This window comes from Priapulus caudatus, unplaced genomic scaffold (genome assembly GCF_000485595.1).
Source record: "Priapulus caudatus unplaced genomic scaffold, Priapulus_caudatus-5.0.1 Scaffold210, whole genome shotgun sequence".
NCBI lineage: Eukaryota > Metazoa > Priapulida > Priapulimorpha > Priapulimorphida > Priapulidae > Priapulus > Priapulus caudatus.
Genome location: NW_014577271.1, coordinates 354,207 through 366,386, shown reverse-complemented (window position 1 = coordinate 366,386; position 12,180 = coordinate 354,207). Strand labels below are relative to the sequence as shown.

At 37.5% G+C, this 12,180-nt stretch overlaps 1 protein-coding gene across 1 annotated transcript in view; it reads left to right on the top strand.

Annotated features, from left to right (window-relative positions):
- Nucleotides 1-297: 297 nt before the first annotated feature.
- Nucleotides 298-12,180, top strand: part of LOC106807367 (protein AF-10-like) — a 33,337-nt gene continuing 21,454 nt past the window's right edge. The window contains exons 1-3 of the mRNA XM_014809683.1: nucleotides 298-559; nucleotides 3,300-3,379; nucleotides 11,531-11,695. Of these exons, the coding sequence (XP_014665169.1) occupies nucleotides 451-559; nucleotides 3,300-3,379; nucleotides 11,531-11,695 (354 nt within the window). The 5' untranslated portion in view covers nucleotides 298-450. The remainder of the gene's footprint in view (nucleotides 560-3,299; nucleotides 3,380-11,530; nucleotides 11,696-12,180) is intronic.

Sequence of the window (12,180 nt, the reverse complement as noted above, 5' to 3'; positions counted from 1 at the left end):
CACGACCCGAACGAACGCCGTCATATATACCCCCCCCCCCCATTTCTACTGCAGTACCATCGATCCAGATGCATTTCGGCCACTATATCATCAATTTATAATATATAGTTTATACATATCGCGAATGGTATCTCTATTATAATAATATAAATTTCTACAGGTTTCGATAAATTTACTAATTTCGTTTCTTCTGATGTCATTTCGAGTCATTTCGTTCTTTAGAAGGTTCTCGTTTTAAACCCTGGCGGAGACCCCTGAAATCAACAAAGTATTGGATTTGGAAATCGGAAATCCTAAAATGCCTTCATTGCTTTAACTGAGCATGCGCAGTGACCTTCGATGTGTTGAGTGGGGGTTTACAAGTATTTGAAAACTTACACAATTAACCTTAAAAACATGTGAAAATTGGGTTAATATGGACAAACATCATACCTGCAGGATGCAGCAGATATGAAGGAAATGGTTGGTGGCTGCTGTGTTTGCTCGGATGAACGGGGTTGGGCGGAGAACCCCCTTGTCTACTGTGATGGTCATGGGTGCAATGTGGCTGTTCACCAAGGTAGGTTTAATTTAAAACTTATAACTATACATTATTTTAGTTCTAGAGTAGAGACTAGATCGATAAATTGTGCCCTGGAAATTTTTATTCTCTTGCGCTAATCTAGGGTCCAATAGGCTTCCATTGACAAAGTGGTGATTTTTTGTGCAAGAACTTTCACTGTGTCACTGCCACTGCCACTGGCGCTGAGTGATAGGGTGATAGGGCGATAGGTGCTGAGATATCTCACGCATGAATATCTCTTTATGAATAAAACGCTGAAATATCTCACGCACGCGGCACAGCAAAAAAAATCTTACAATATCTGAAAACAGTCACTTTAGTATGCACCAAATTGCACAAATTGAAGTTATAAAATGCAAAAGCTCCCTACCGTGGGCCCCCTCCCCCCCTGGTCGCTTTGCTCCCTCGCATCTCACTCTCACCTATCACCCAATGTTGGCAGCCCTGCGGACTGTACCCAAGGTACGTTCCGGCAGTACCCTGGGGGACATAGACCCTATCAGCGCCACTGGCACTGGTCAGTGATTATCAGATTAATACAAAATAATGGTTTACAATTTACAATTACATGCACTTGGAAAGTTTCAATAATAAAATGATGGTAAATAAACACAACATATAGTCACAGGGTTCTCCCCAGGATGAAATTCAAACAAGGGGGAGGGGAGGGGTAGGGGGAGGGGGAGGGGGGAGGGGGAAACTAGGGGAGTCCGGGGGGCGTGTATTTTTACCGTACGACTAATTAATGCGTAAAATCGCCACCACACCATAGACGGTATTTGGGGTTCTTGTATATATATAAGATAGCCGAGTCGGTGTACAGTTAGTGACAGGTTAACTGTGCATTGTCAGGTTAACTTGTGTACTGTCTGCAGTGCATGCGTGGTACGGTAAAAATACACGTGTCGGATGTCCTGGTCGAACGGCAATTCTTGACGATCGATTCCTGCGCTGGCAAACTTTTATTGTGGTGGAATTTAAACGGGGCGGAGGTAATTTAAACGGGGCGGAGGTAATTTAAACGGGGCGCAACGATTCAAACAGGGGGGAGTCGCGCGCCCCGTTTGTGCAACGTAGGGAGAACCCTGAGTCACTACAAAAGTCAATGTTTATGTATTGTATATATTGACTAATAATTCCACATGTAAATGCTGTTCAAACGCTTTTTTGCAACACCAAGTCTCACCACACGCACTCCGCTGTGCACAAAAAAATATATAGAGCAGGTGGGAAAATCGTGAGCGCCAAATTCAGACAATGCTCGCTTCGTTTCACACTATCACAGCAAAAATACATAACCAATCGCCTCTATTTTGGTATCTATGCTTAGCCAAATGTTCACTTGTTCGAATTATCGCCCTTGCACCTGAATAGAACATAGTATGATAGTTTACCCAGAGAAACTTAGTAAATCTCCAAGGAAAACACCCACTTTACAGCAGTGTAAATGAGAGCAACTGTTTGTTTATACACGCGGCATAGGCCGCATTGCATTCTGGGTTCAAGTGCTCTGTTATGAGCACCGCCAACCCAAGCTAGCATGATTCGCGCAGGAATGACGTCACACATACAATTACAGTGGCTCTTATTTACGTTGCCGTAGAGTAGGAGTTTTCCTCAGGAATTTACCAGATATCTTTGGTAAGTTAAGTTGTACCAAATGGAAGGGTAATCATTAAAACAAGTGAACATTCGGCTACGCATAGATAACAGAATGGAGGCAGTTGTTTGTGAATTTGTGATGTGACGGTGTGAAACAAAGCGAAAGTTGTGCGAATTTGGCACGCACGCTTTCCCACCTGTTCTATATTTCTGTTTATGGACAGTGGCATGCGTGTGGTGAAATTATGTGCTGCAGACGCGCATTTGAATGGCAATTACAGGAAGTTCTTACTAACAATAGGAGAAAGAGAGTAGAGAAACATTGGTAGTGCATACATTTAATATTTTTTCCCATTATTTTTTAAAATATTGAAATGTTCTAAGTGCCTGTGTATCTGACCCAGTTACATAGATAGTTCTAAGAAATACTTGCACATATCGCTTTATTAACATCTTACCTACATCATAAAACACTTTCTATGCATTATCAGCTTCTTAAATACATCTTATCACCTTCTGTCTTAAATATAAATATTCTTACACCAAATGTTCAAAACTTTGTCAGAAGAGATATCACAATGCCCATCTTGCTTTCAACTAACTAAAAGTGATCAGCTGTTCCTTAGCAGACAGCCGATAACCCAATTATTATTCATGCTCGCGTAACTGCTGGTAAACGGCAGATACTTACTTGCCATATCGCGCTGTAATAGTATCGCTCATGACCCATCATTTCAGTCCAGTCCATAGTTTCAGTCATAACTCACTGAAATAAAGGAACTTTATTTGTGAGACTAATTTATTTGTGAGACTAATTTAGTTCCGTTGCTCTTCTAACAACAGACAAAATTCGTGAAGACTAGTAAATTTTTATTGAGGGCTAATAAAAATTTACCAGTACAAGAACAATGTGCTGGTGCAGAAATGTAAAAATTTAATAGCATATAATTGAAGGCTTTCTCATTTAATCTGGATAATTATACCAACGTTAATGGCAATGCACTTTTCATGAAAGTTGTTTCTTTATGCTATGTTGATTTTAAGAATTTTCTAAGCATGTATGCTTGAGTTGATGTTTATTTTATAATACGTAGTCATATGACCGTCTACTAATAAGATGATAACACTTTTTCAGCTTGTTATGGAATAGTGACGGTGCCGACTGGGCCTTGGTTTTGCAGAAAGTGTGAATCACAAGAACGTGCTGCGAGAGTGGTTTGTACTTGTTTGGTGCTTTTATGTATGTACTGTTAGCTTTAAGAACTTTTTTCATGTACAATCAATTATTACTAGTAGTTTACTAGTTAGTCAGGGTTCCGGTAATGGCGGCAACGTAGTAGGATGCGGTCTACACCGGCTCTCGCTTTTTTTCATCAAAAGATAAATGTAAGGTAACAAATTGAGGTCGTACTATGCCAAGAGGAAGGCCTAAGAGGCAGGCAGTGTTAAAAGACACTATTCATCGCTATCTAACACGTCAAAATCAGCTACGACAACAGAATCCAGAAATTATTATGGACGACCAACACGGAACCTCGAAAATGTCAACAACAACAATGGCCCCTGACAGCGACGAGGTCACGAACACGGAACTGAGACAATTAATTGTCGGATTGCAAACCAGTGTGAACAACCAAATGGAAGATGGGTTTGCTGAAGTTACGCAAAAGATTACAGAACTGTCAAACAAGTTTTAAAAATTAGAAGTCGAGGTGGAAGCGGTCAAAAACGCCCAAACAGAGGACCGAGTGGAGATTCGAAATATTGCGAAAAAGTCTAAACATTGCGGCAATCGCTCTTGCATTCTCAGTGTCATAGCAGGAAATATAACCTCTTAATCTACGGGTTAGAGGGACATGAAATGAGAACATCAGACACGATCGAAAAGGTCAGAAAATTTGCAGTACTTAGAAAATCTTGGATTGAGCGAAGAATACGTAAAAAAAGTAGCAATCCGAAATGCGCACCATCTGCGAAGATGAGATAACGGACAAACTCCAATAATAGTCGTATTTTTATTCTGGGCGGACAGAGTATCCTTCTTTAGAGCCGGGAAAAATCTAGCAGGAACCAAAAAGAGGATTTGCTCGGACCTACCACCGGAGTTAAAGCAGAAACGGGGTCAACTTGCTCACGCAGCCTTTGAAATTCGAAGAGACGAGAAGCTGCAGGCCAGGGTTGTCGAGCGAGGAATTGATCTGTGGATCGAGACCAGGAAAAGTAGCACAGAGCCATGGAAGAAATGATTCTAAAGAAGAATAACTCTGCCCTCGAAGTATTCTTGCTTCAAATCAGGTTTATTCACATTAATGATTATTTTTAGCTCATCTGACATAGTCAGATGCAGCTTGTAGAATCGCACGATCGTCCGTCCGTCCGTCCGTGCGTGCGTCCGTCAACAGTTGGGCACAAATCTTAACCGCTCGACGTACGGTCACGATATTCGGCACATCGGGGGGGATCGTCAAAACGAGTTGGGATGTCGAAGCTGGGGGTCAAAGGTCAAAGGTCAAGAGGTGTAAAAGAAGGGGGAACATTCACTCCTTACTTAAGGCATGGGAGGAAATGCAGAATTGCCGGCACAAATCGAAGCGGTCGACCTAGGCTCGTGATAGTCGGTGTATAGCATCATGGTAGGAAAAAGCCATCACTGTGCCGAAATGGAGGTCACAGGTCAAAGGTAAAGGGCACAGGGCAGATTTAGACATTTCTGAGGACATGGTCTGACGGAGCGATTGAAAAACTTTTTTGTTTCAGCGGTGACCTAGCATTTTTATGGCTTTATTGAAAGGACCATGAATGTCCCTTCTGCTGACATCGAAGAGTAAGTGTGTTGGATAACCTTTTGACCCTCAAGAGGAGGGTTAAACATGGATTTGTTTACTGTCTGTTAGAAGATTTGACTGCCGGGTTTGCTAGTAGAATCTATCATGCCTGATGTACGAGGCTACAATGTCACAGTGAATTCAAAAGCTAAATTGGTTGAAGAAGGTTTATGCTCCTTAAATCCTATAATTTCTATGGCATTCTGTACTGTCAGTATTTTACATGTAACGTATGCCACTGCCAGTGGCCACTGCAGTGCATGTGGTGGTGGCTGTGTAGTTTTTGCCTGCGTTAATTAGTTGCAGGTGGCAGCTCTCTATTGCAGCCTGTAGGCTTGCGTAGGTAAATGGATGAGTGCTTACCTATTCTGTCTTGCAAATAGTTGTTGCTACTATGTACGATGGGAGCTGTCCATCTTTAATCTGAAGAACACTAAACGTACGCGCGCATTTCGTGGCAACTTTCATAACGATCCAACAAACATTCCTTTGAGAAGGTTCCTGATACCATCCCTGTGCATTCCACGTTTCGGCGTGGTATGTGAACACATTTGGGACTAACAGGGTTTACTAGAATCCCACCACTCCACCACAGAGTCACCGCAGTAGACGTTAGATGAGCGCTGTCGCTCCGCGGCACTTGTTTCATTTAAACCACTAATGTAACGCGTAGTAAATTTACTTCGATATACAGTCGAATGTATAATGTAAATGAACGCCCGTAAACATTAAAAAAAAACGTATAGTAATAGGGCGGTGGGGTAAATACAGGTAAATATGTTTTAATTTTTACTCATTAATTAATATGAGAACAATCTACTTTTGGGAGCTGGTGGGGTTAGTCTTACCACCTGAATGGCGGGCAGAACGGAAAGTGTTTATGTGTTTGCACTGTACGGTATGGGAGTTTAACCTCTATGTAATACTGTAACTCTTCTTCGACTACAATCAATTGGTTTTGAGGTTGGCTCACATACCTCTATGTCTGTGTGTCCTATTTATTGTTTGTGTTCTGTATACGTAGTTGTGCTTGTATGTCTTCTACTTTATTTCCAGGCTTGTAAATGTAAACACACTAAGTTTGTGCACTATGTCCATTATATATATAGCATACACTCATACACTTCTGCAGGTAATTACCAGTTAGATAACCATGACATTGACATACAACGGTTTTTCATATACTATGAATTGTTCTTATCTAACAATGGGTGAACATATAAAGTTAACCTCTATGAATACTAGGGGTCTAGGGGATCGCTTTAAGAGAATTGACATCTTTAACGAATTAAAAGAAGAACATGTCGGTATAGCGTGCTTACAGGACACACACTTTGATGCTAAACTAAAACATAAAATTAAGACAGAGTGGGGCCTTAGAGTCGAAATGACAACATACAGCTCAAACTCTAGGGGTGTAGCGGTCCTCTTTAACAATAATTTTGAATACATTATCAATGAAGTTGCTGAGGACCCCGAAGGTAATTACATTATTGCAGACTTGACAATAACAAACTTTCTGAGACTCACTCTCGTTAATATCTATGGACCAAACAATGATGACCCATATTTTTATACTGACCTGCACACTAAAATAAATAGCGTAATAAATGTGGAGATTGGAACCTTGTTCTGGATCTCTCGATAGATACTTATAATTATAAAAATATCAACAATCCTAATGCTAGAGAAAAAGTCTTAGCAATGGCTAACGAAATGGAACTTGTGGATGTGTGGAGAAGTTTTCATGAATCGTAACGGCAATACACCTGGCACCATAAAACTCCAATAAAAATGTCCCGCTTAAAGACTTTATTTTAGTATCTGAAGATGTTATGTCAGTTATCTCAAATTCTGAAATTTTAACAAAGTATAAATCAGATCATTCCCCTGTTGCTATTGATATATTAATATCCAAACACAAAAAAGGCCATGGCTATTGGAAATTTAATAATTCTTTATTGAGTGATGTAGATTTTGTTAAAATGATTAAGGAATCAATACTGGATACTAAAAACCAATATGCAGCTGCCCATATATAATAAAGATAATGCTTTGAATTGCCCTAACAGTGAAATACATTTTAAAATAAATGATCAATTATTTTGGGAAACCTTACTGGTCACCCTCAGGGGGGAAAATTATAAATTTTGCTTCCAGGAAAAAGCAAAAGGCAACAGAAGTTGAATTACACCTAAACAAAGAAATACAAGATATAGAAAACAACATAAAAGAAAACCCGAATACTTTTTTAGAAAATGTTAGAAAACTGGAAGTATTAAATAATGATCTTGAAATTCTCCGTAAACAAAAGATCAATGGTATGATCATAAGATCGAGGGCCAGATGGACTGAGCTAGGAGAAAAATCGTCTAATTACTTCTGTAATCTAGAAAATAAAAACTTTGTAAATAAAAATATGCAAGAACTTAAAAGGGATGATGGTAAAACAGTTGTCGACCAAAAGGAAATACTAAAAGAGCAAATGGCTTTCTATAAAAACCTCTACTTACCTAAAATGGTAAATTGTAGTGAAGAAAACATCTCGAAGTACATGGATATAAATAAATTAAACAATGTATAATATCTGAGAAAGAATCTAGGAGGTGTGAAGGCCCAATTACTTATTATGAACTATTAGCTGTCTTAAAAAAAGTAAAAATAATAAAAGTCCAGGAAATGACGGTTACACAAATGAATTTTTCAAGTTTTTCTGGATCGACCTGGGTCACTTTTTACTCCGTTCTATCAATTATGGCTACTCAATGGACCAATTGTCTATATCCCAAAGACAAGGAATAATAACTTGCCTCCCCAAAACTGGCAAACCAAGGTGTTATTTAAAAAACTGGAGACCCATCACCCTCCTTAACACATCCTACAAATTTGCAGCTTCCTGTATAGCAGAATGGATTAAAAAACATCTACCCAACTTGATACATGAAGACCAAAAAGGCTTTATATCAGGGCGTTTCATAGGGGAGTATACCCGAGTAATATATGACATTATTTTTGAAACAAAAGCTCAAAGTAATCCGGGAATGATTATGATGATTGATTTTGAAAAAGCTTTTGATACTGTATCTTGGGATTTCATTCAAAAAGTTTTAGATATTTTTAAATTTGGTGAATCAATCAGAAAATGGATCAAATTGTTTCAAAATGCTTCAGAATCTAGTGTTATCTCCAATGGTAATTTTTCTACAAGATTTAATCTAGAAAGAGGTTGTAGACAGGGTGATCCAATATCCCCATATATATTTATTCTCTGGGCTGAAATGTTAGCTTCAGCAGTTAGACAAAATACCCAACTTAAAGGTATAGACTTATGGGGCGAAGAATATAAAATTTCTCTATATGCTGATGATACCTACTTGTTCCTGGACGGAAGTGAACAATCTATGACTGAAGCATATAACATCATGGAATGGTTTTATAAACTATCTGGTTTAAAAATGAATAAAGAAAAAACGAAAATATTGTGGATTGGTTCAATGAAGGACTCTGGCCGGATAGGCACTTTTGTAGGGAAAACTGTCCAGAGTGGATTGTGGATGGCAGGTTTGCAGCTCTAGGTGTTTCTTTTAATACAGATCAACATAAAATGATCACGGAAAACTTAATACCAAAACTTAACTCCTCAAATCAAAAAATTGCTAAATATCTGGAAATCCAGAAACCTGACCCCTTTGGGTAAAATCACTATTATTAAATCTCTAGCACTTCCTATTGTTGCTCATTTGCTTACTGTACTCCCAGATTTGGACCCAACTTTAATAAAAGAGTTAGAAGACCCTGAGGCAAAGTAAAAAAAAGCATATTAAAAAAGGAGTACTGTGAAGGTGGTCTAAAAATGATAGACTTAAAAAGTTATATCAAGGGTCTAAAGATATCATGGATTAAAAGGTATTTAACAAAATCAGATAAATGGACACTTTTCTTTAAAAACAAAATGCCTGACTCTTTCTTTGAAACAGGTGCCAACCAAATAGAAACAATAAATTCTATCAAAAATCCATTTGGGAAGGATGTTGAAATGGTCTCACTCTGGTCAGAATATAATGGCATTCTCAAGCCACTAAATAGTGAAGAAATTCTAAAGGAACCAATTTGGTTCAACAAGCATATCAAGCTAGGCTATATAGAATCCTGGCACAGAATAGGTATAATATTTGTTAAAAATCTCTGATGATAACGGTGATCTCATGCCATTAGGTCAATTAAACTTAAAGGCAAAATATAATATAAAAGCCACCTTTATCGATGTAATAAGGTTGCACAAAGCAATTCCACAGGATTGGTTGGAGCAAATTACAAACAATTCCACTCTTTTCAACATCGGTCCATCAATATCGTCTGCAGTCTATTCTGTATATAGTGCATCAAAAGGCTGTAAACAATTTTACAACCTATTCAATAAAAATCTAAATATCACAAATGTTGGTAGTCAAGAAAAATGGTGTAAGGAATTAAACATGCTGAATAGTGATGACTGGAAATATTTCTACAGCTTGCCTTTCCAGACTTCTATCGGCACTAATCTTAGACACTTTCAATACAGAGTCCTTCACAGAATACTCACAACGAATCGTTTTTTGTTCATCGTTAAGATTGTTGATGTTGATTTGTGTTCCTTTTGTAAATAGTGAAACACCTAATTTGGTCATCTGTTTGTGGAATGCGAATATGTAACTGATGTCTGGCTTGAACTACACTCCTGGTTGGGCAAAAATGGTTTTACACAATTCTATTAGTTTTCCAAAACAGATATTATCCTCGGAATGGATGATGTAGACATTATTGTCAATTTATGTATTCAGATTGCAAAGTTTACAATTTACAAATGTAAGCTTAAGAATTGTAGACCAACCTTTAATTGCTGCAGTGAAAGCCAACATTAAATATTGTATGTGTACTGAAAAATATATTGCTCAGACAAATAACAATATGACAAAGTTTCTTGGTAAATGGTCATCTCTACTCCATTGTATACAGTATCACTTACACAACTGTTGTACTTTGTCCAAATAAGTCTATTCTGCTTATATCTATCTATGTGCGTGTATATTGTTATTATATGATCCCTAATAGCAAGACTAATGTTCACAAGACTGTCTATGTACCAGTGTATGTGTATAGGTATGTACTTACAAACTGTTTATGTAACATTCTGAAAATAAAGTAATTATTATTTAAAGAAATTATTACTAGTAGGCAGAGCACATTATAGGCGAAATAACAACATGGAATGCATGTATGTAAATTAGTATTAGTAAGAATAGTAGTATTATAGTTTGTAGTTTTTTAAATATTTTTTTTACCATATCTGCATTTTGGTGGTTTCACCACGATTCATGAGTTCTCCTGGTTCAAGGCATTAGTGAATCTAAGTTATGGAGAGTCTCAATTGCCATCTTATTACTTGTAAAGTGTTTGGTTAACAAAACTCTGTTTTCAAGTTTTCTCCCTAGCATGCTGATTTTTTTCATAGTGCTATGTATCATTAAACGCGTATTCATGAACAATATTTGCATGGCAGAGGATACAGGGAAAAATTCATAAACTTACTAGTATTCATGGCTTGTCAAAAAGCTATAATTCAGCCAACATGAAATATCTATAGTGAAATATAGTCTGAGCTATAAACAGGTTTATTACACCAGCTTTAATAGCACTGAGAATTTATGCTGTTATGGGTTATAAAAGAGCGCTTAAACAGGAGAAGTGCATCTTGTATGCGATATGAAATTATATAAGTCCAGTCGTGGTCTAGGAAATTTCTTCATCCACTGCTTTGTAGTTCTTCACATTGGCACAGTCCATTTCTGTGTCCCACTAAACCAGCTTCCAAAACGTCCCATAGCATCGTTTACTATGAAATGAATGGTTCACAGAACAAAACTAAAATATATAAGAATACATTTTTTTCTAATCTAAGTTGTGTGCTTATGTGTATGCGTGCGTGCGTGCGTTCATGTGTGTGTATTTATACTATCTATTCAAATCAAAACTAAAAAAATCTATCAATCTAATCATAATTCTACATTCATATCTAATACTTGTATCTACATTCTTGTTCATATTGTTCATGAATGTTGTTCATATTGAGCAATTACAATTGCCAGGTGATTAATTAAATCCATATAAGTTTGTCTGGGGATGTTGCCAATATGATAACAACACCCTCTCCTGCTTTCAACATGCATTTGCACACAATTTTCTTAGATATTCGTGTTTGTCATAGAACATATATCCAACTCCATTACTCCATTACTCCATTACTTTGATGTGATCTCTTTATTGGGACTGCTGTATTGCAATCACAAAAAGGGTTTCCCAGCCTTTAAAATTTTCTATCATTATCAGCTGCCTGTTACTGTTATAAATAAGAATATAATAAATAAATCCATAATAATTAAAAGTAATTAATAATAAGTAATAAAAAATAGAAATAATAATGATATATAATTATTAATATTTTTTTTAAATATATATATATTAATATATAATTATTTTAATGAATGATATTATAATTTTTCAGAAGTGTGAACTCTGTCCTTCTAAGGAAGGTGCTTTAAAGCGAACGGACAACGGAGGGTGGGCTCACGTTGTCTGCGCCTTATATATACCTGAAGTACGCTTTGGGAATGTGACGACAATGGAACCAATAATTCTGTCATTGGTGCCACATGAGAGATTCAATAAGGTTTGATAGATGGATTTCAATAATGCTATTGTTGTTGTTGTTGCTGCTGCTGCTGCTGTTGTTGCCATTGTTCTTGTCATTGCTTTTGTTCTCGTTGCTGCTGTCACTGCTGCTGCTATTATTATTATTATTATTATTATTATTATTATTGTATCCCCCGCGACGAAGTCGGCGGGGGTATATTATGGTTTCATGTCTCCCCAGCCGCCGCCGCTCGGTCCGCCGCAGAGAATTTCCCTTCTGCTCTATAACTCGACCCCTAATTGACCTAGCAAGACCAAACTTGGTATACTTACACATCTTGGGGAGAAGGTGTGCAGAGTACCAAAACCAGGTCACTGCGACCTTTATTTGACCTTTACCTTGACCTTGATCATATTTCCCTTCCGCTCTCTAACTCGGCCCCTAATTAGTCCAGTTGCCAAAATGTTGACCCTGCAATGTTAATTACTTTGAACTTTTTTCATGGAAATGTGTTCTATATA